Source organism: Corylus avellana, chromosome 1 (genome assembly GCF_965113065.1).
Source record: "Corylus avellana chromosome 1, dhCorAvel1.hap1.2, whole genome shotgun sequence".
Taxonomy (NCBI): domain Eukaryota; kingdom Viridiplantae; phylum Streptophyta; class Magnoliopsida; order Fagales; family Betulaceae; genus Corylus; species Corylus avellana.
The window spans coordinates 27,451,077-27,476,054 of NC_142490.1; the positions used below are offsets into that span (position 1 = coordinate 27,451,077).

Sequence of the window (24,978 nt, forward strand, 5' to 3'; positions counted from 1 at the left end):
ATAAATTATTTTTTTATTCAATTGATAGGTGAATAGTACTTACTAGTAATAGTGAGTTGTTAGCTCACTATTTTTTGTTTTTCCCATCAAAATGGTAAGGCTGAAAAAACGACTTTTCAACATTTTCACCAAATTATTTCATAAAAAAAAAAAAAAAAAAAAAAAAAAAGGTTTCGACAAGGCTGCAAAGAATGCTCTTAAATAAAGATACAAAATGATTTTTTAATTGCTACATTATTCACGCTGATACTCTCTATGTCATTACTGTTTGAGAGTATTCATTTCCTCCTTACGGAAAAATAGCAATGAAAAGGAAGGGAGAGAGAGCATCTTATCCTCATCTCCTTTTCCTCGTCTCCTGTATCTTCCTTTCTCACTTGGCTCCGTTGAACGGAAAAAATGAAAAAGAATCAGTTGGGTATGGCTACACAATTCAATCTGTGGCCGTCGATCCCTCCGGCAACACGTTGACCGCTCATCTTGGCCTCATCAAGAGCTCCTCCGTTTTCGGGCCCGACATCCAGAATCTCAACTTCATCGCCAGGTATGCTTCTTCATCTCAACTCGATCTCCACGACACCGTATCACTCTCTACATTTCTTACGAAATTCTTCAAAATGGTTTGAAGAATTTTGACCTTTCTCGCTTATTTTCGGATCGGGCTTACATGCGGTTGATAAAATAACCGCATAGCTGCTGTTAAAATTTGAAAGGTCCAGATTTAATACTAGTAGTTGAACGGTCTAGATTTAATAATAGCAGTTTTATCAGACGTTGTGACTGACCGAAAGGAAAACAAACGCCGTTTATTTTCTGGCGGAAGACTGCTTATGGAGAGACACAAGGCTTTGAGGAATGAGAAGCAAGAGAGAGATCTTCATCCAGTCACCATTTTATTTTTCAGTCTCAAGCTCTCTCAGTCTGTGTTCTGCTGAAAGGGGTTTCTTGAAAGGAAATTTGAGGACAAGACGCTGGGCATGGAAGGGATTTCATATTCCTCTTTTCCTTTTTTTTATTTCCTTGCTGCTTTACAATTACCAGTATTTCCACCCCCCCCCCCCCCCCCCCCCCCCCCTATTTTCCTCTTCAAAGGCCCCAAAAAGAGGAGTAATTGACGAAACAAATATTTTAAGCAAACTCACCGATCCAAGAAAATATTAACCATATTTGTGAACATCCACGCCCAGACTCATAAACTATTGATACCAAATGGGGAGATGTCCGTGGAATTACTGGCGTAATTGGGAACAAAGCTTTTAAGCAAACTCACAAATCCATGAAAATATTAAGCAGACCCAAATTTTTAAGCAAAGCTAACATAAATCTTCGAAGAGAGAGAGAAAGAAAGATGGGAAAGGAAGGCATAGCGGTGGGAGCGAGAGCAAGGGGTGGTGGAGGAACGAGTGTGGTTCAGTCTCTTGAATCCAACGCCGTTTGCTTTGCCTTTTTGTTAAATCAACATCGTCAGTGTAAAACTACTAGTATTAAATCTGAACCGTTCAAATTTTAACAGCAGCTATGCGGTTATTTTGTCAACCGCATGTAAGCTGCATCCCTTATTTTCTTTCTCGTCTGCGGCTTTTTGTCCTTTCAAACAAAACAAATGCTGGCACGTGTTACCACCGTACGTACGACTGTAAAATATATATATTTTATCAAATTATATTCTAATTCCGTTTTAGACCCCTATAATCTTCGTTTATTATAAAATTTGCCCTATTATTTATTTTTTTTTGGGGTAAAATTTTCTTGATTTTCAAATAACTTCATTCTGACCACTTGAATATATGAATATAATATTATATAAATTAATTGTAATTCAACTTATTTAATTAAAATTGTTAAACTACTTAATTTTTAACCACTTAATTTTATATTAAATTTATGAATAATGTAAACAATTGCGAGACATTATGTCAAGTCTTGTCATGTTAGGAGTATAAATGTTGGATTGTATTAAGATATGAGTATAAGAATGTGATTATCTCTAATTTATTTTTAATTTGATAATATTTAGTTAATTATGTTAGTAGGATATTTTTGTTTTTTTACTTTTAAAAAATTTTAATTAAAAAAAAAAAAAAAAGTAGATATAATGTGACCATGGAATTTGCAGCTTTGAAACCAAAGACCGGCTGCGAATCCGAATAACAGACTCGGAGCGGCAACGATGGGAGGTCCCGCAGGAGATCGTCCCCCGCCAAACCGACTCCCCGGACCGCTTCCTTACGGAAGACCAACACCATCATACGACGTCGTCTCGGCGCCCCAAAACCCACTTCTTCCTCTCCCACCCCAGCTCCGACCTCATCTTCACGCTCTACAACACCACCCCATTCGGCTACTCCGTGGCCCGTAAGTCGTCAAACGACGTCGTCTTCGACGCATCCGCCAAGCCCAACGACTTCCTCGTCTTCAAGGACCAGTACATCCAGCTCTCCTCCTCCCTCCCCAAGCAGCGCTCCTCGCTCTACGGCCTGGGCGAGCACACCAAGAGCTCCTTCAAGCTCCAGCCCGATGAGACGCAGCCGCTCACTCTCTGGGCCGCTGACATTGCCAGCTTCAATATCGACCTCAACCTCTACGGGTCCCACCCCTTCTACATGGACGTCCGATCACCGTCCCGTGATGGGAGAGTGGCGGCGGGGACCACCCACGGAGTTCTGCTTCTCAACAGCAATGGCATGGATGTCCTCTACAACGGTGATAGGATAACGTACAAGGTGATTGGCGGGATTGTTGACCTCTACATTTTTGCTGGGCCGTCGCCGGAGATGGTGACGGAGCAATACACGGAGCTTATTGGTCGGCCTACCCCCATGCCGTACTGGTCCTTTGGTAAAGTTTTTTATTTTTTATTTCAGTATTTTTGATAATATGATTTATTATGATTAGAGCTTTTGAATATCTAAGATTCGTTTGAAATTGCGTTACTTTTCGAGAATATTTGGGATTACGTTTGAGTTTTTAAGTTAAAAATTGTTTTTTTTTTGTTGCAAAAGTTCATTTTTAAGTTTTTGTTAAAAGTGGGTTTTGATTATTTTTAAGATTTTTGGATTCTTAAAAACGTTTTTAATTTTTTTACCAAATGAGTATTTTTTAAGTGTTAAACACACTTTTAGGCATCTCAAATATACACCAAAACATGCCCTTAATACCTAAAAAGCTGTGCTAAACGGCCTACTTGGTAAAAAAATTTCAAAATTACTTCTAAAAATGAAATTTTTGCCACAAAGCAGTTTTTAACTTTAACTCTGTATTTCTCAAACATAATCTCAAACATAACTCAAACATATGCTCTAATTCGATCGGAGGCTTTAGTTTTTTATTCATCTCTATCGTGATCACTTAATGCTTTCAATGCTTCCTATGCTATCTGAATCCTTGGCTTGTAAAGTGTGGTACTACCCAAAAATAACCTTGAACATTTAAGTAAATTACCTGCAATAATTGTGACTCTCTGTTTTGTAATTTCCTATATCATTTACATTCTGTAAAAAAACAAATTTTATTATGGTATATAAACTTGAGTCCAGATTAAGACTTTATATGATGATAAATGGTTATAATAATGCTGACCCAGTTGGTGATTGTTGTCTATATGTGAAGGATTTCATCAGTGTCGATATGGATACAAAAACGTTTCTGATATTGAAGCTGTGGTTGCTGGCTATGCAAAAGCCCGTATACCTCTTGAAGTTATGTGGACAGATATTGATTACATGGATGCTTATAAGGATTTTACTCTTGATCCCATCAACTTTCCCTTGCAGCAAATGAAAAAGTTTGTTCACTCTCTTCACAAACATGGTCAGAAATATGTGCTCATCGTGGATCCTGGTACATTGTACTAGACTTGTCATTGTTTTCTTGAGCTGAAACCTCTCTCTCTCTCTCTCTCTCTCTCTCTCTCTCAATTGATGTAACATTGTATTAGTTTACAGGTATCAGTGTGAATAAGTCCTATGGAGCCTACACTAGAGGGCTGCAAGCTGATGTCTTCATAAAACGTGATGGAGTCCCTTACTTGGGTGAAGTTTGGCCTGGCCCTGTCCACTTCCCTGATTTTTTGAATCCAGCCAGTGAAGCATATTGGGGTGATGAGATTAAAATCTTTCGAGATATGCTTCCCGTTGACGGTCTTTGGCTCGACATGAACGAGCTTTCCAACTTTAATACTTCTTCTCCCACTCCAAATTCTTCTCTTGATAACCCTCCTTACAAAATTAATGATTCTGGAGCTTTGCGGCCCATTATTAATAAGACTGTAGCTGCATCATCCTTACACTTTGGTAACATTACAGAGTATAATGCCCATAACCTCTATGGACTCCTAGAAGCCAAAGTCACTAATGCAGCCTTAATCAAGGTGACTGGTAAAAGGCCATTTATACTTTCTAGGTCAACTTTTGTTGGTTCTGGCAAGTACACAGCACACTGGACTGGAGATAACGCTGCCACATGGGATGATTTGGCATACACAATTCCAGCAATTTTGAACTTTGGGCTCTTTGGAATTCCAATGGTTGGGGCAGATATCTGTGGTTTTGCTAGAGATACAACTGAAGAACTCTGCGGGCGCTGGATTCAGGTACAAAAATGATACTCCTTCACAAAAACAAACAAATAGACATTGTATCATTATGTTTGGTTTCTCTAGATGTTGATATGAGTATTTTACTTTTCTTTAGTACTTGGAAGGAGTGTACTATGCCTTCTGACTTTGTGGAACCATTTTTTTTTTCTTCTTCTTCTTCTTCTTCTTTTTTTTTTTTCCTATTATCTTTTGATATGAGTGTTTTAGATTTCTTAGCACATGAAAGTAGTCTATGCCTTCTGATTTTGTGAGACCTTTTTTTCCCCAAGTTTATTTCTTTATTTTGTGTTGCTTTGTTTTATTTAGGGGAAATTTCACAAAACTCCCTTGAGTTTTTACATGTTTTGAAACTACGCTCTCGAAGTTAAAAAAACTCTCAATTTAGGGTATTGAACTTTCAATTTTTTGCAATGTACCAATCCGTTAGGATTTTTCGTTAAATCTTGTCTAATTGCCCAAAATACTCTTTTTTCTTTTACTTTATATATATATATATATATATATATATATATATATATATATGCCTATGTATTTCTGCAAATTTCGTTAAATTTTGACCAATACCTGAATCTTAACAATTTTTTATTTTATTTTTTTATAATAAAAAAATAGGAATATTTTGGTAGTTTCGACAAGAATTAACGGAAAATCCTAATAAAAGGGGGACATTGCAAAAAATTGAAAGTTCGATGTTCTAAATTCAGAGTTTTGAAACTTTAGTAGGACTAATTTCAAAATGAGTGGAAGTTAAGGGGAGTTAAGTGAAATTTCCCATTTTATTTATTTGTTGATATTATAGGAATGTTACGCCTCCACATCTCAATTATAATTGGTGGTTTAATTTCTGTGTGAAAGAGCGAGCGCGCATGTTTGTTTGTCTTTCTGGTTTTTTATGTCATTTTGTTTAAAAAAATTTCAAAATCTTTACAAAGGCCCTGGGAAACAAAGTGATAATGAATGAAGCCCGAGTGTCTTTCTATACAGAATTAAGAAAAAGTGGTGCTTATTTTCTGATAAAACATCTAATATCAGTATTTGATCTAAGTGCAGCTAGGGGCCTTTTATCCCTTTGCAAGAGATCACTCGGAGAAGTTTACTATTCGTCAAGAACTATATCTATGGGATTCAGTTGCTGCAACAGCTAGGAAGGTGTTGGGGCTTCGCTACCAGCTTCTCCCCTACTTTTACACATTAATGTATGAAGCAAACCAGAGAGGATCCCCCATTGCAAGGCCCCTTTTCTTCTCGTTCCCTCAAGATATCAACACTTATGAAATCAATACACAATTTCTGATTGGTAAAGGCGTAATGGTCTCACCGGTGTTGAAGTCGGGAGCAGTTTCAGTCGATGCCTACTTCCCTGCAGGAAACTGGTTTGACCTCTTCGACTACTCGAATTCATTGAGTGTTAAATCAGGCAAGAATATCCGGCTTGACGCACCGCTTGATCATATAAACGTGCACGTTCGGGAAGGCAATATTTTGGCCTTGCAAGGGGAGGCAATGACAACACGAGCAGCTCGGAAGACTGCATTTCAACTCTTGGTGGTGGTGAGCAATAGTGGTGATAGTGTTGGAGAAGTTTTCTTGGATGATGGAGAGGAAGTTGAGATGGGAGGAAAGGGAGGGAGGTGGAGCTTAGTGAGATTTTCTGGTGGAAAAGAAGGGGGAAATGTATCAGTTAGTTCAAAGGTTGTGAATGGGGAGTTTGCTTTGAGTCAAAAATGGATCATAAATAAAGTAACTTTCATAGGGTTGGAGAAGGCTAAGAGATTTCAGGAATATGAAGTAGAATTTAGAAAGAGAACAAACTTGAAGGGAAAATCAGTTATAAAGGCAAGCTTGGACAGCTCTGGGCAGTTTGTTACCGTTGAGGTCTCAAAACTGTGGCTACCTATTGGACATGATTTCAAGTTGGAGCTGAAGCTTCCAAGGCAGTGATCGGTGAAGTCTAAAACGCCAGAAAATTGTTGTAAGCAATAAATTGCCTACGAGCATTTGAATATTTTATTCCAATAAAAAACTGGCAATATGTATGTTTGTAAACAAGTTCAAATATGAATAACATTAACATGTTCTTAAGCCAAAAGAAAGATAAAGAAGGAGGAAAGCTCAGATAAAGTCTTTTTAAGTGTCAAGTGAGCTTTGATCTCCGTCAGAGGTGTTCAATACGAGCTTAATTAAAATAATAATGGAGAGGTGAGAAGTGCTAAGTCATCGGAACAGGATTCTCTTCGATTCATTTGAATTTGATAAATATTTAGTTGGTTATATTGAACGGATATTTTTGTCTTATCACTTTTTAAGTCACATGATCTAATTCTTTAAATTTTTATTTTGGTAGATTTGAAACATAATGTTCATTCTAAGAGCATGATTGAGATTGCGTTTAAGAAATAGAACTTTTAAGTCAAAAAATACTTTTTGTCAAAAGCTTCATTTTTAAACTTTTGCAAAAAATACATTTTTGCCGTTTTTAGACTTTTTAGACCTTTATAAGCGCTTTAATTTTTTTTTTTACAAAACTAGTATTTATTTATTTATTTTTTTAAACGAACTTTTTGAGTGTTAAACGCATTTTTAGGCCATTCAAACGCACACCCAATAAATACAAAAGCTATCCGTCAAATAAATAACAGAAATGGCTATGAAAATATAGTAATGCCATTTTTATATGGGAAAAATATAAAAAAAGCCCTTCAAACTTTTAGCCATTTACAATATAGTCCCTCAATGTTCAAAAGGTACTAAAGTAGCTCTCAAACTACCAAAATGTATCAAAAAGGCCACTTATTTTTTTATTCCTATAATACCCCTATTATTTTAACAAATAAAATAATTGTAAAAAAAAACCAAACAATTTTTTTTTTTTAAAAAGGGTACGGTTCTTGAGACATTCCAAAAAAAGACGGTACTAAAATAGCCCATCAAACTACCAAATTGATCTTACATGAATATGACATGAAGCAATTTGTAATTTGTGCCAATTACAATGACTAATTATTTATTTATTCCGAAAAACTTTTTTTTTTTTAATTGTTTTATTATTTTGTTTGTTAAAAGAATAGTGGTATTATAGGAATATAAAAAATAAGTGGCATTTTTAATACATTTTGGTAGTTTGGGGGCTACTTTAATACCTTTTAAATATTGAGGAGCTATATTGCAAACGACGGGTAGTTTTGAGGGCTTTTTTTATAGGGTTAAATACCAAATACCCTCTAAGGTTTGGTAACTTTATTTTTACCCTCTTTGAGATTTTATTTTTATTACAGGACCCCTTGGGGTTTTGATAAAGGACCAAGTTAGTCCATCCGTTAGTTGACCGTTAGGACTGATACGTGGACCAATCGGATGTTGACACGTGGCACCTATTTAATTTTTTTAAAAAAATTAATGTATTTAAAAAAAAAAGAAAAAAGAAAAGGAAAAGAATTGGGGGGTGGCCTTAGCCATTTGGGGGTGGCCGAGCCACCCCCTTTGGCCATGGGGGTGGCCTGGCCGGATGGAGCCACCCCCAATTTTTTTCTTTTTTTTTTAATTAATTTTTTTTTTTTAAAAAAAAATTAAATAGGTGTCACGTGTTAACATCTGATTGGTCCATGTGTCAGTCCTAACGGTCAACTAACGGATTGACTAACTTGGTCATTTATTAAAACCTCAGGGGGTCCTGTGATAAAAATGAAATCCCAAGGAGATAAAAATAAAGTTACCAAACTCTAGGGGGTATTTGGTATTTAACCATTTTTTATATTTTTTTCCTATTTGAAAAATAAAAGCAAAAGGGGAAACCTAAAATAAAAAAGGTTGGGTAACCACGACTGCAGTCATCCTCTGATTGGTGCTCAAATCTTTTAAATTAAAATTTGAAGTCTTGCAGTCAAATGATCAAAAACAGATTTTTTTTTTTTTTTTTTTTTTGGGGCCCTTTAACTTAACAAAAAGAAGCGGCCTAGCCACCACAACAGGCCTAGGGGTGGCCGCCCAGCCACCCCCAGCCGCTGGGCGGCCACCCTTAAACTGCCTTTTTTTTTTTGTCAAAATGACATCGTTTTGGGGTGACATTTTTTAAATTGATTTTTTTAAAAGGGCATTTAAGTAACTTAACCTTGCCAAAACGACGTAGTTTTGAATTTTCCATTATATTTGACGGTAATCACTAACCGAGTGACTTAATTGCAACTATTTGGTAGTTTTAGGGATTACTTTATCACTTTTTGAACATTAGAAGAGAAATGACTAGCAGTTTGGGGGGCTAAATTATATTTTTTCTATTATGATACCATGTTAAATTACCACTTATCTCAAAAAGTTAACCGATAAAAACATTTAAATTTAATTATTTAATCGACACTTTAATAACTCATACAACAATCAAAGAAAACGAAGATTAAAAAAAAAAAAAAAAAAGTAAAAATTGCAAGATTTGGTCCAGTAATGCAGCCACATGCTTAGCAACATATGAGATTCAAAATTTTGAAATCTTATTAGCAATGAATATTTATGATATATTAATGATTTCTCATTAACTAAGTTAATAAGAACTTAACATGCATATTGAAATATAATTAAATTATGTAGGATCAAGTTTTCTTGGAAACCTCTCATCTTTAAAACCTCGCTTCTCTAAGATATTCTGGTTGCCATGGGAGGAGGGAGACTCCTTCCTCCTCCCCCTTCACCTAAACTCCCATCTTCCTCCTCCCTCTCCTACCCTTTTTAGGCTCCAATTGCCTCTTTGGAGATCTTATTTGTCTATTTTGAGATCTTATCCAATTTTTTTTGGGCGATTTATCCTATTTCAATAGCTCCATTGTCTCTTCCTTCACTTCAGATCATATGGTCTTCACCTCCTCCAGCCATTCCCAGCACCACATCCTCATCTTTTTAAAGTTTTTGGATTTGAGTTTTTCAAACTAGATATGTATACTTCATCAAGTTCCACTCCCATATGCGCATTCCACCTTACTCCTGGGCCTCTCTGCTTCCAGCTATGACCAGCAACTCCTCCATCTAACCACCTTACTCCTGCAAGTAGATCTTAGTCACAGACGCGTGTCCCACACATGGGTAGCTCTCTTCCGCATGTGACGCTTCCTTTCCTCCCATCTGCCACTTTCCACCTTTGTGGTGGGTTTCTTAAGGTCGTATTTTGCCTCCCGCCCACGCCGATGTTGCTATTGTTTTTTGTTTTTTTTTTGTTTTTGTTTTTGCATTCTTGTTGTCTATCTCTCCTTTTGTTTCTTCGTTTCTGATGTAGTTGTTACCAAACCAGCATTCAAGTAGGGTTGAAGGTTATTTATGTCTCCCACTTTAGGGGTTAAATAGGGTTGAAGGGTCGCGTGACGGTCATGTCCCTGTCCCTGCCCGTGCTTTGTTTAATCGCCTTTACCGGTGGTCAAAATTTTTGCTGTTCGTCCCAAGAATGCATAAGATTGGGTCATTCATTTAATGCATTCCCCCCCCCCCCCCCCCCCCCCCCTTTTTTTTTTTTTGGTTTACTCTATTTTTGGCTTATTGTTGAGTTGTCCAAACCTCATTTGTTGTTTTTTTTTATTGTAATCCTGGTTTCATGTACTTTTTTTTTATTTTTTATATAAAAAGAGATATAATAGAATTTGTATTTGTGAAAAACGTGTAATTCTTAGAAAGAAATAGTTGGATGTGTTGGATATTTTTGTCAAATATGTAATTGGCTTATTTCAGTGATCAAAACCTTGTAATTGCATCCCACATGTAACTTGGCCACTTTAGGAGCACTTTACAACATTTCCAAGAGAGGGCCGTCGGAATGGTAAGAGTAGCCGTTCGGACGTGTTGCAGGATGAAGACTTCTAGTACTAATTCTAGAGAGCTCCATCTGCTAGCCGTTCGAATGGTGAGTCCAAGAAATCTTCCAATACTAATTCCAGAGAGCTCCATTCGCTAGGTGTTTGCAGGCCCAGTTGAGAAAAAGTTCAAAGCCGTTTTTGACCTAGCAAACGTCCGAATTTGAAGATGTGCATTTGAGGAAAAGTTATAGATCTTGGAAAGATATTCCAGAGCCATTGAGTTGGCATCATTTGGAGCTCGGTGTAGAAGTTATGGCCAAAATACCCGGGCTGCTTTTGGTTCCCCAAATGACTTTTTTCAGCTTATCACAAGTTTTCCCTTTCTCTTTGTATATAGAGAAAATGATGCTCATTTGGGTAGGTTGGACCTCCAAGCACGAAAATTAGAAGGAAGAGTCTCTAGAGAAGGTTGATTACTCCACAAGAGGGATTGGGTTGGAAGCCATCATTGCTTTCCCTCTCTTGATGGCTGTGAAGCTTTCTTTTACGCTACACCATTGTTACACCAAGTGGAGTTCCTAAAAAGCTTGGAGCTTTCCACCACTTGGGGTTGCTAATTGGCGTGTTGCCTTGTTTGTTCATCTATACAAAGTTTACTGCTATGGATGCTTGAAGAAAGAAGTCTACCGAAGGTGTGGTAAGGAGATGCACTGCTTGAAGATGGTCACGATGGAGACAACTTGGGAAGCTTGTTGTTCGTATTAAGTTTAGAGGTCCTCAAGGTTGTGAGTATCGTCTATCTTGTAATTGTGAATCTTCATTTAGTGATTTTCTGGGTTTGGTTGCCCCGGAGTGGTTTTTACCTTTAAGGTGTTCAAAGGGTTTTTCACTTCGTAAACAAACTTTGCGTTGTGTTTGTGATGTTGCTTTTAAATTCTGCTGTGCATGTTTTATTTGTTGATATTGTGCATTGCAATTTATTTTCTTTATATAAATTGCTTATGAGTTTGATTTGGGGGTAGAACATGATCTTCGTTGTTCTTTCATCTTCTAATACAACTTGTCCCACATTGCTTAAATCCAATTCTCTGCCTCCTTGCTATACCTATAAATAGAGAGGAGCCTAGGGCTCTCAAATCATTCAATCAAGTTATCTTGATACATAGTTTTTAGAAACTCTCTGAAAATTATATTAGTTCTTTGTGTTAACTCACGAAGAACAAAAGTTTAAGATTTGAAGAGCCAAGTAAGAGCCTACACTCTCTTAGTTATTATTAGTCATTGGTGACCCTAAAGATCTATTATGTTCTTGAACAAAGAAGAAATTGTTTTTCGTGTTTTTGAAGAAAGAAGAAATTGTTCTTCGTGTTCTTGAATAATAAAGAACATGTTCTTGGAGAAGCAAAATGAATTTTTCCTAAAGCCGGGATTGGCCGTTGATATCCAAGTAAGTGTTCTTCGTTCTTGAAATTTAATTTTAAATAGTAATTGTTCTCCACATGTTCTTTGTAAAGGATCTTGACATGAAAATTTGATTCTTTCCGTTGCGCAAATACTTTGATTTGCAATTCTATTCTCAATACGGTATTCGTGGGATTCCTTCCTACTGTAATCTTGATGTCTGGGTTGCTCTTCATTGGCATCCCGGTAGCCGGCGCCTTCAATGACATTACCCATATGGCCAGCACCACCTCACTCGTAGCCTTTGAAACCTGCACCTCCACGACTGGCGCCTCTACGTAATCCACCCCTTCGATCTAGGCCAACATCCCGTCCAAACACTCCTTTAGCGAAGTCTTTGTCATCACTGAAATCGTCATAGGCCGGTGGTCGGTTTATGGGAGCAGGTTGTTGGTGAGGAATAGATCTCACTTGGATCCCATCATCATCATGTGCAAGATTGTCACTGTGATTACGAATAGGACCCATGTGCATGCGCTCCATCATCTCTTGCATCTGGAGCATCTCGTGTTGCACCGTTTGCTGGAGCTCTTGGAATTCAGTTCTCGAAAGAGCCTCTGATCGCTTAACATATTGCTTGTAGTCAACTCTCGAAAGAACCTCTCTTTCACGAATGACATCATTATAGAAGTTGTTACTGTAGTACAAGTTGGCCATCGAATCCGGATAACGCCGGCTTGGTTACCCCATGACTTTGACTCTCGAAAGAGCCCCTCCCCTACAAGCGACGTTGTTGGAGAAGGTTGTCACTATTGCGCTAATTGGACATGATAAAGGTAACGTCTACTCTGATACCAACTGTTGTGCAAATTTATTTAACTCGCAAGTGCACGAATCGATTATAGTTTAATGGATTGTAAGTGTGAGGTCGAACCCAAAGGGAATTGTGTTTTTGAAAGAGCAATTTATATCTAAACTAATTAAATCCTAATCTAGTTCCAAAAGGTTTTTGATTTTGAATTTGGTTTTGAAATTAAAAGACAAACATAAACTAATTAAAACAAACTAAGAGATAAAAGACTAAGATTTGAGAATTCACACTTATCGAATCATAACAACATACTTCCATGTTTATCAATATTAATCTGAAGTTCTCACAATTAAAATATTAGATATGTTTTACTATGCTTCAACAGTTAATCAAAGTCATCTCATGTATCCATTCATTGCACAAATCACAAAAGGAATCCAATATCAATTAAATCATCAGATGTATCCGTAAATCACAAAAGATATCCAATCTTAATTGAAACACCAAATGTATCCGTAGAACAAATCACAAGGGATATCCAATTATTTAGGAAAATAAAATCAAGCAATCAATTATGTGAAATTATCTTAAATCATCAAATGTATCATTGAATCCCAAAAGATATCCAAGAATCACTCCACACATTGAAAAGAAGTAAAACAATTGAAATATTAAACCCAATAAAATTAAAAGACTTACATGAAAGTATTGATGTTCTTCATTGGTGAGGCTTCATCCCCAACTTTAGTTGGAAATTTAGCTCCACATAAAAATAAAACCTACATCTAAAGAAAACCTAAACTAAAAAGAGAAAAACTGTAAAATATTACACTCTGGAATTCTATCTCTTTTATTGAATGCAAAGAGATCTATTTATAGGCTTAAGAAAGTCCTAAAAGCCCTATGAAACCTAAATAATTCGGAGGTCTGTCTCCTAGTCAAAATAGAAGTCTGAAATCGGAATAGGATTCGTTCAGATTTGTGTCCTTTAATTTCGGGGTGAATTTGGCATAGTAACCGTCTGAATTAGGAAAATCCTATTTCACAACGAATTGTAGTATTTTGAGTTAGCTTTCCAATGCCATTTGAATCACTGCAATCCGATATTTGAGAAGAAAGTTATGGTCAAAACTAAGACATGTGTAGAATCTAAATTTGAATCAAATCCGAAATTTTATCAAATCTGATCTTTAATCTGATTTAACATTTTCTTAGATTTGGTTAGACTTAACCACATCATCTAGGTCTTTTCAAAGTATGCTTTCTTCCAAACTTTACATTTTTTCCTTTAAAGCTGTAGTTTTTCTTTATTGACCTACAAACATTAAAAACACAAAACTAACACAAAATATTAAATAATGATACAGTTAAATGATTAACTAATGTAAATAAAGGGGTCCAAGTATGCAATATTTGACACTTATCAAACACCCCCAAACTTACATTTTGCTAGTCCCTTAGCAAAACAAAACGAAAAATATAATGAAAGCAAGAAACATAAATCCTCTTTCGTGGGAGAGATGATTGCATTTAGTATATGCAACAAACCTTTTAAACCCCTAGGCATCCCTAGTGGACGAGTGAAGTCTCGTGAAGAAACATAAATCCTCTTTCGTGGGAGAGATGATTGCATTTAGTATATGCAACAAACCTTTTAAATCCCTAGGCATCCCTAGTGGACGAGTGAAGTCTCGTGAGGGCTTAACAGAAATGATACCCACAAACATTGTAATACTATGCTGTTAACAAGAAAGAAGTTTCACATAAACCATAGTTTTAATTCATGAGCAAGCTTAAAAAGACAAACACCATCATAACAGTCAAAAGGAAATACAAAATCAAATCACTCATAAATAGGCAATTGAGACCTTATATGTTCTAAAATGTATAAAGTGTAATTAGCATACAATCATGAAGTTTTCAATTTAAACTCATGACAAGTTCCATAAAATTTGTAAAAATCTCTATCAAATGAAACAACCAAGGCAAGATATGCATTTTTTTAAATTTTTTTAAAAATTTTTTATAGGCTCTACAATGTCTAACTCCCTTAAGCTTTCTAATTGACCCATGTAACAAGTGTTAAGCCAATGACTCCCAAGTCAGGTGGCTTTAGGGCACTAGATGTAGAACATCCCTAAGGGCTTATTAACTTAAGTCAAAAAGGCGACGAAGCCAGACTAACCATATCATAAATCAACACTGAAATCTCCAAGGGTTAGTTCAATTGGCTGTGAATCACGCCTCATGAAGCGGAGGTTACTAGTTCGAATCCCCCCTCCCCTTTCCCTAGTGTGGACTGTCAAAAAATAATAATAATAATAATAATAATAATAAATCAACACTGAACTTCACACCTTTTGATGCGAACACTCAATGCTTAATGAGGCAAGAGGTCTGGTTACTCAGCGGAAAACTCAACATGATCTTTCTTTTCTTTTTCCTTCTCTTTTTTTATTTATTTATATATATATATATATATATTTTTTTTTTAATATCTTGCAAGCCAATGGTTATTCATCAATAGGTCATCCAACAAATCTCAAAGAGAACAAGCTTAAGCTCAAACATCATACGTCACAGAAAACATGCTAATGTGCTCATAAAAATTTATCTCAAAACAAGTGAAATCTCTTTTACCCAAAAATAAGTCAAGGGACTCAGACTCCTAATGACATAATAATGTGTTCAACCCTTTAAGCAATCCAATTAAATGCAAACTATTGAAGCAGTTTTCCGAATGATGACGTGGGAAAGGGCCTTGTGTAACCAAGGGATCAACCGAGGGTTATAACTGAATAATCAACAAAGAAAAAGGAATCAAAGCTGCTGGCGTTGTCTGGCCGGTGGAAGCTCCGATGCCTAAGTTAGTCGCAGTGTTTAAGAGAAAAATGAACTCGGAAACTAAGGATTAGAGAAAAGATAAGCAAGGTATTCAGTTTTGGAGGGTAAAAAGAAGTTACCGAAATAGTGAGAGGGACCCCCATTTTATAGGCATCAGACTGTACCTGTTCATCTAACACTGTGGACTTTTACCGAGGGTCCACGTGTCAACAATATATCGGAGAACATCAAATAGGATATTTATTCAAATATGTTTATTATTTCCTAAGGGTAACACTCGGTACCTGCCTCAGGCTCGGCTAACCGAGCCTGATAACCGAGTGTTAAAAATATAATCTATATAAGCCTAAGTCTGCCGAACATGAGTTTATTTTGAACAGTAAAAAATGACCGAGTGTTTAGGGAATGGGCCGGTAAGTTCGCACTGGGCCCAACCCAGCCAAAATATGACCCAACAGTTACCCCCCAATTTCCTTTTCTAACCGAAAAAGGAAATTACATGTAGAAAACCGAGCGTGGATCAGTTTCTATAAGCTCAGTTTTTGTCTTTTGGCAAAATGATGCGAGTTGGCTCTTGAAATTCAAATTTTCAAAATTCAAATTTCAAAAGATAAAACTAAAGTGTTTAGGATTCTTACCTCCGCCTTTCGAGAACCACGTGTCGGTTTCTCGGTGGTTTTACGCTTTTTGTAGTAGCCACGCGTCAGCTTCTGCACCGAGAAAGAAGTGGAGAGACATCGCCTCGCTGAACCCTAGTCCCTAGGGTTCATTAATGCACCGGTTCGGTTTCACTTTTCAAAAGCCTTTAAAAAGCCTCCTTCTTCTTCGTTTATACTCCACCATTCTATCTTGCAGAAGCCATTGTTGTTCCTCTCTCAGCTTTTGTCAATCTCTCTCTTCCTCTCGAACGGTCCCCTTTTGTCTTCAATCCTTCATACCGAGTGTCTTTTCTCAAGAGTGATATATTTCAGAGATTCGGTCAAGTCTATTTCTTCGGCTTAATCTTTTGTCTACCCAATCCACCTCATATTTTACTACCTAGGTTTCGTCTTACCTTATCAATATCCGATGAGTTACAGGGTTGAAGATGTTCTCAAGGAACTGGGTGCTTCACATCCAATTACATGGAGATCCAAACTATCGGGGGAAAATGAGCAGCAAATCCGTGAAGCTTGCCACCTTCCTGACTCAGTTCAGCTACGGTTCGACGACGATAAAGTTGGGGCTGTGGTGGATGTCGATAGTAACGAAGCCTGTGTTTATTTGGACATGTTCCAAATTGGCTTGAGGTTGCCTTTCCTGAGGGTAGTTCGGGAGTTGCTGAGTTACATTCGGATAGCTCCACACCAGTTGGCGCCGAACGGTTGGAGAGTATTCTTTGCCTCCATGATTGCTTGGCCAAAGATTCTAGGGGTTGATTATCCACTCATAGTGGCAGAGTTTCTCACAGTTTACCGACTGACAAAGTGTTCCAGAACCGAGTTTCTGTACACTTTCTAGCTTTTAGGGTAAAAGAAACTCTTCACCTTCAAGCGTACATATTCGAGCAATCATGGGTGGAAGGATGAGTTCTTCTTCGTACAGGGTGATTGTGAATTCTCACCTTTCGAAGTAATCAGGGACCCAAGCGTCCCTCGGGAAACCACTGCCCCGTCAAACCGAGGTAAAGCCGAGTTTCGTACTTTGTTTGCTTACTCCTTTTTTGCGGCAAAGCTAATTCTGACATCTGTTTTTTTAGGTCAACAAGAACCTCGTTTAACCCCGGCGGAGGAGAAGCATGTGAAGGACGTACTGAAGCACGCCGAGCTTAATCCTCTGGAGATGGATTACAACGTCATCATGGTTGAGGAGAACCTGAGGCGATATGTATGGACCCCCGCACCTGCGAGGCTAGTAGAAGCTACTTCACCGAGAGTACCAGTTATCGAGGTGCCGAGAGGGCCGGCTACTAGGGCTGTCCCGTCTTCCAAAGGAAAGGGCAAGAGGAAAGCTGAAGATGTTCCTCTGAAGAAACACTCGGCGAGGCCACCAGTTAGTGCAAGAGTCTCACTGACGATTGCTGAGGAGCCTGAAGGTCCCAAAATCCACTCTCCAAAGAAGAGCAAGAAACGAGTAAAGACCACTGCGGGAAAGAATAAAAAGAAAATTAGGGCTGCCGAGGATAGCTCGCAGACAGCTGGGCTCGTTGCTGATCCTGCATCAAAAGGGGTCATAGCACACTCGGTCGATGTACATGAAAAGACGGGAAACGGGGGCGCCAACGATCCGAGTGCTCCTGAGCCTAAAGCAACTGCTCCCCACATTAGGGCATACTCCAATGTCCTTGGTGGGGTCAGGGAGTTCCTGAGTAGACAAGAGAAGTCGGCTCAGGATGCCCTTCTTGCACAACGGACCCCTCCAACTTCTTCTTCCATACCTACTAGAGCTGAAGTTTCAGCTTCTGAAACTCTAGAAGCCACCCCCCTTTCGGCCGTTCCTCGTCCCTCTATTCCAACCGAGGCCGTACAAATAAGTTCTTCTGACTCCGAGGAACAAGAACCCATAGAGGTTGCTGAAGTCTACGCCTTCCTAGTCTCCAAAACAACGCCTGTAGAACCCTTGGCGGTTATCAACCCAGGACAAACCGAAGGAGAGCCATCATCCTCACATCCTGAGGCTGACCGGACCGAGCCTTCGGTTGATGAAGTTACAAGCAGTAGGCCTGAGGTTTAAGAACTGGCCACTTCTGGTCCCTCAGTCTCTAAAGCTGCTGATCAAGTGCCAATTTTTACCGAGCCGACAGTCACCGAGCAAGCTTTTGTCGAAGGGTTGGTTGAAGTGTCCGAAGATGATGAGCAGATGGGCACAAAATTTGCAGCAGCTACTGATGGAATTGCTGAAGAAGAGCTCGGTTTCAGGTTTCCAGTTGGTGGTGAATCATCACACCTTGGAGAGTCGTCCCAACCTGGTAAAGATAAACCACCAAGTGTAATCCCGAAGACTCCCTCTGAAACACCAATGAATGTTTTCATGGAGAACCTTGCCGGGTCCTCTAGAGCAACCGATTCCTCAGCAGAGCGCACACCTAACCCAATCTTTTGGACTATTGAGGAGCCTCTCTCTCGGCTAGGTGACAAATGGCTCGACAATCCTTTCGCTCTATTGGCCAGTGCGATCCCACCCACTAATCCAGTGGACATAAGTGCTCAATTCCCCAAGGAAGTGATGGAGCACATGCTGTACCATCAGCTTGAGGTAAATATATTCCCACCTACTTGATTTCTGATAGCAATATTTGTTCTAAAACTTTTTTCTATTTGCAGGGGTCAATGAACAGCATGAACTACTACCTTCGTTTCAGAAGGTCTGCTGAGATTATGGCTCGGGAAACTGAGAAAATCAAGAAGAAGCTTGAGGAAGCTGAAGCTGAGATACAACGTCTAGAAGCTCAAAGTGTTGGAGCTATCTCTCAGTCTCAAAAGTTGGAGTTTGAGCTTGCTGTTGAACGAACAATGCATGCGAGTTTAAAAGCTGACTTCTCGACTCTTGAGGAGGGAGCAACTCGGCTTAAAAAGAGCTTTGATGAAATCTCGGCATTGGAGCCTGAAAGTACAAAGAAGAAGCTTGAAGATGCCGAGGCTGAGCTTCTCCTTGCCAAACAAAAGGTTACAGATTTGGAGGCTCGGTGCTCTCAAGCTCTTTCTCGGGTTCGGAAACAAGAAGTCCGGGGAATCACTGAGAGAGCCAGAAATAGGAAGCTACTAATTGATAATGCTGCCCTGGAGGACAAAGTTTCTCTTTTAAAGGAAAAACACATTGAGGCCGAACTTCAATGCCGAGCCTCTGAGTCTCGAACTAATCAAGTTTCTGAAGAGCTGGAAGTAGCTCAGAGATACTCGGCCATTCAGTGTACTAGAGCCGAAGTGGTTGAAGGGAAACTGAAAGCGATTGAAGAGTAGCTTCTGGCCTTAGAGAAAAGACGAAAGTCGGCCAAGAAGAAAACCAAAACTGCTGTCAAGAGGGCTGAGGGTCTTAAAGGAAAATTCCTGCGAGCTAAGGAGCAAGTGTTTAGATACAAGAACAAAGCTCGGGATTTCTACAAACAGCTCTCTTTCGCCTCCTGGGCCCGAGATTATGGTTGGGGCACAAGTTTTATCTTGGGTTTCGAAACCTTTCGCAGCTGGTCGAAGAATCCTCCCGAGGGTGTCGACCTTAACACCATAAAACCCGAAGATGTTCCTCCCACAGAAGAGGCCATTTCGAAGATTGCCATACTTGGTAAAGAGCAGATGCCTGATTGCAAAGGTATCACAATGTTCGGCTTCGACCCATTCGCTCGGCGTCCGACTGGGGAATCCTCTGCTGCAGTTGAACGTCCTGGGGCTGAAAAATCTTCAACTGTTGATTCGGAAGAATCAATAACTGTGTCTGATGAAGAATGGGACCGTGCCTCCTCTTGATCTTCTTGATTTTCCGAATGTAAATATCAGAGATAACATATCTCTTTTTTGTATCTAATTATTTTAGCTTGTAAATGAACGAAATTTTCATAAAGAAAGAAATTTTTGTTCTTTTTGCTAATATAAACCTTGCACACCGATAGATCTCAGCAACTTCACGCAAACATATTTCACGCAAACATACTATGTATACCCCCCCGATTCCCATAGTTTATAAATGCAATTTATACTGGTGGGAATCTTAACGAGGCGTAAAAACTTGAACCGAGTGTAAAACTTGAATTAAAATCATAGCATGCCGTATGTTTGACCGAGAATGCGCTGCTTTGTGAATAAATCATGTTTAAGCATGATAACTGTAAATTTTGCTTGAGGAAAGTGCTTGGTATGAAGGCTTAATACTCGGTGGGTGCTGTAGTTGTAAGGATGCTTATGAACTTCATCATCGGGAAAGCGCCTTAGTGATGTTTACCAAAATACGTTCAGGAACTTCTCTAGCTATATTTCTCCGACATAGAACCTTTGAGTAAAGGTTAAGTTTGGAAAGCGCTTTGTTCAGCTATATCTCCGAACTCTTCCTTGGGAAAGCGCCTTAGTGACGTTTCGCCGAGTTACGCTCGGGAATTCTCAGGCTATGTTTCGCCGAAAGGGAACCTTTGAGCAAAAGGTTAAGTTTGGAAAGCGCTTTGTTCAGCTATATTTCCAAACTCTTCCTCGGGAAAGCAACTTAGCGATATCTCACCGAACTGGGTTCGGGAAACTCTCTAGCTATATTTCGCCGAAGGGTTGGAAAGTGTTATAAATACTTTTCCAAAAGGTGACTCTTGAAGAAGCGCTTAGTTCACCTATATTTTCCTAGTGTAGAATAGAGAGTTTTTATTGGATGCTGAGCTTGGCATGTTTTTGGCATGCTCGGATGTTTGGCATGCTTATGCTCTTCTTCCTCGGGAAAGCGCCTTAGCGACATTTGATCGAGCGAAACTCGGTAAATTCTCCGACTATGTTTCACCGAGGTAGAACCTTTTAGAGTAAAGGTTTACGTTTGCTTAGTGAAAGTGCCTTGATAAGAACATATAGAGTGACGCTCGAGAATTCTATGGCCATATTTCACTGAAGGGTTAGAGGGTGTTATCAACACCTTTCTAAAAACCTTTAATCCGAAAGCATGGTCTACTACAAACTTAAGATTTCTGCATGACTATAACCTCAGAGGATCCTTTATTAATATACATTGATTAAGTAAGGAAAGAGTACAACAAAAGTGATTCTCTGAGGCTTATAATTCTATACAAAATACTTCTTAAGATGTTTAAATTCCACGGTCGTTGGAGTTGTTTTCCTTCGGAGTTTGTAAGATGGTAGGCTCTTGCTTTGCCACATTTGATAACTTGGTATGGTCCTTCCCAATTTGGTGCGAGCTTTCCCTCGGTTGCATCTTTGGTTGCCAGAGTGACTTTTTTCAAAACCAAATCTCCAACTTGGAAACTGTAATGCTTTACCCGTCGGTTGAAATACCGAGCTACTCTCTGCTGATACGCTGCCATTGTGATCTGGGCCTGATCTTGTTTCTCTTGCAGCAAGTCCAAATGTAGTTTCAAACCTTCGCTGTTGAGATTGGGGTTGAATGTATCCACTCGGAAACTCCTTGATCCTACCTCGGCAGGGATGACAGCCTCGGTTCCGTAGGCTAAGGCGAAAGGAGTTTCCTCAGTCGGAGTCCTTCTGGTTGTGCGGTATGCCCATAGAACTTCGGGAAGATTTTCTGCCCATCCCCCTTTATGCTGATCGAGCCTCTTCTTCAGAATCTTGAATATGGTTTTGTTAGTCGCTTCTACTTGTCCATTTGCTTGAGGATGTCCTGGGGATGAAAAGTATTGCCGAACATGAAGTCCGGCACACCAATCTCGAAAGGACTCACAGTCAAACTGTTTACCATTGTCCGTGACAAAGGCATGGGGAATCCCATATCAACAAATGACACTTTTCCAAAGAAATTTCTCGATGTTCTTTGCAGTAATATTCACCAGAGCTTCAGCCTTTGCCCATTTGGTGAAATAATCAACAGCGACCACAACGAACCGAACTCCCCCTTTTCCTGTAGGTAATGGCCCTACTATATCCACCCCCCATTATGAAAATGGCCATGGCGAGGAAACCGAGCTAAGTTCTTCAGGAGGTTGCTTGATAACGTTGGCAAAGCGCTGACAACTGTCACAAGTTTTGACCATGTTTATGGAGTCCTGGTTCATACTCGGCCAAAAGAATCCTGCTCTTACCGCTTTGTGTGCCAAAATGCGGGCTTCCGAGTGACTGCCACTGATTCCTTCATGAATCTCCCGAAGGATATAATCACCCTCTTCTTTAGAAACGCATTTAAGGAGAGGTAACATAAAACCTCGTTTAAAAAGAGCTCCATTGACCAGGGTGAACTGAGTAGCCTTTCGTTTCAACTGCACCGCTTTCCTCTTGTCTCCTGGCAGAATTTCCTTTTTCGAGATAACTAATAATTTCTCCAGCCCAAGAAGGCATGACTTCGATAGTTAAAATACAAACCTTCTCAACGATGGAAGGTTGTTGTTGAATTTGTATTATCTGATCGGAATCCCCCAACTCATTCTCAGTTGAAGAGCCTAAACGGGCTAGATGGTCTACCTTCTCATTCTCTTATCTTGGGATTTTGACAATGCAAAACTTTTTAAAAGATTTTTGCATACCTTGAATTTTGGTCAAGTAGAGCTTCATCTTGCTGCCCTTAGCCTCAAATTCGTCGCAAATGTGACCGACAATAACCTGAGAATCACTCCGCACCTCTACAAACTCTGCCTCAAGCACTCAGGCTAAACCAAGTCCAGCTATTACAGCTTCATACTCGGCTTCATTGTTAGTAGTTTTAAATTCTAATCTTAATGAACTCTTCAACTCTCTTCCGTCTGGAGTGATAATTACGACCCCCGCTCCACCGTTTTGCTTGGTAGATGAACCATCTACATAAATTACCCATGTCCTTTCTTTCGGCCAATCCTCCTGGTCTTGAATGTTGGTGAATTCTACCACAAAGTTTGCTAAAGCTTGACCTTTAACAGCATTATGTGAGACAAAGTGAATATCGAATTCACTAATTTCGATTGCCAAGTTGACTAATCGACTAGACAAATCCAATTTTCGAAGTACTTTCTTCAATGGATACTCGGTCAAAACATTGATTGTATGAGCTTGGAAGTATGGTCGGAGCTTCCTGGAAGCAATTACCAGGGCGAAAGCAAGTTTCTCCATCTGTACGTATCTCTCCTCGGCCCCATGTAACGCTCGGCTAATAAAGTAAACCGGCTTCTGAACACCCTCTTCTTCGCGAATCAAGGCTACACTGACCGCAGTTGGAGATACGGCTAAGTATAAATATAATACTTCTCCAGGAATAGCTCGGCTGAGAAGAGGTGGACTGACCAGGTACCTCTTAAGTTGCTCGAATGCCTGCTTGCATTCTTTAGACCATTCGAAAGCTTTGCGTAAAATCTTAAAAAATGGGAGACAATTATCTGTAGATCGAGAGATGAACCTATTTAAAGCTGCGATTCTTGCTGTCAATTGTTGAACTTGCTTCACATTTTTTGGAGATTGCATATCCAACACCGCCTGGATCTTCTCTGGATTGGCCTCAATCCCTCGGCTAGACACCATATAACCGAGGAACTTCCCAGATGAAACTCCAAATGCACATTTGGTGGGATTAAGCTTCATCTTGAAACGCTTCAATGTCCTGAAGGCTTCCTGCAAATCTGTCACATGATCTATCCGCAGCTTGCTCTTGACTAGCATATCATCAACATAAACTTCCATGTTCTTCCCGATCTGCTCTTGAAACATCTTGTTTACCAACCTCTGGTAAGTTGCACTGACATTTTTCAAACCGAACGGCATGACTTTGTAGCAGTATAACGCTCGGTCGGTGATGAAGGCTGTTTTTTCTTGATCAGATGGATGCATGAAAATTTGATTATAGTCCGAGAAGGCTTCCATGAAGCTCAACAACTCATACCCTGCTGTTGCATCAACCAAAGAGCTAATATGGGGTAATAGAAAACTATCCTTTGGGCAAGCCTTGTTAAGATAGGTAAAATCTACGTACATCCTCCACTTTCCAGAAGACTTCTTAACCATCACTACATTGGACTACCAATCAGGGTAATGCGTTTCTTCAATAAACTAGGCTTTCAGAAGTTTGTCCACCTCCTCGGGTATTGCCATGTTCCTGTCGGGAGCAAATTTCCTTCGCTTTTGCTTTACTGGTTTAACTTATGGATTAATGTTCAAGTGATGAACAATATCCTTGGGATCAATCCCTGGCATGTCTTCAGGAGACCATGCAAAAACTTCGAGGTTTTGCTGGAGAAACCGAACAAGGACCTCTTTAACCCTAGAAGTTAGCTGAGAACCAATCTTGACAACTTTTCCTTCAGCTATAGATACATCAATTAGTGGCTCAGCTGGCTCCTTTCTCAACTGCATCTTTCGCTCATCACCCAGACTGCCGATCATCAAAAGTGCTAACTTTGGGCATTTCTTAAAAGACATATGGTAACACCTTCTCGCAACAACTTGGTCTCCCTTAACTTCGCCGACTCCCTCAATGGTTGGGAACTTCACTTTCAAGTGATAGGTAGAAGTAACTGCTCTCAATTGATTCAAAGATGGACGACCGATGATCATGTTATAAGCTGATAGTCGGTCGATGACCAAAAAATCTACCATGATAGTGGATTGCCTGGGAGCGGTCCCTGCTGTAACTGGAAGAGCAATCAACCCAATGGGTTGGACACGCTCACCTACAAATCCTATCAATGGTGACAGGAAGGGTTTCAACTTCTCTTGGCCAATGCCCAATTGTTGAACAACTGTCCAATAAATAATATCAGCCGAGCTTCCATTGTCTATCAACACTCGGTGAACGGCATGGTTAGCCACCGTTAGAGTTATCACCAATGCATCATCATGTGGCATCGAGACTTCTTTCGCATCTTCCTCCGAAAATGTTAGAATACTCGGTTCTTGTTTCTGGATTTTGGAGGATTTTTCAAGCATTAGGATTTCTTCCATTTTTGCCTACTTGGCATAAGC

At 39.4% G+C, this 24,978-nt stretch overlaps 2 protein-coding genes across 2 annotated transcripts; one reads left to right on the forward strand and one right to left on the reverse strand.

The window, feature by feature from the left end:
- Positions 1 to 256: 256 nt before the first annotated feature.
- LOC132171586 (alpha-glucosidase) lies at positions 257 to 6,735 on the forward strand. The gene is made up of 5 exons (XM_059582946.2): positions 257 to 544; positions 2,117 to 2,838; positions 3,610 to 3,840; positions 3,945 to 4,591; positions 5,648 to 6,735. Exons 1-5 carry the CDS (start codon positions 306 to 308, stop codon positions 6,536 to 6,538), a joined length of 2,730 nt encoding a protein of 909 aa, XP_059438929.1. The 5' UTR covers positions 257 to 305; the 3' UTR covers positions 6,539 to 6,735.
- A 17,421-nt stretch (positions 6,736 to 24,156) lies between these two features.
- LOC148588208 (uncharacterized) lies at positions 24,157 to 24,957 on the reverse strand. The gene has a single exon (XM_088514780.1). It carries the CDS (start codon positions 24,955 to 24,957, stop codon positions 24,157 to 24,159), a length of 801 nt encoding a protein of 266 aa, XP_088370906.1.
- Positions 24,958 to 24,978: the final 21 nt, after the last annotated feature.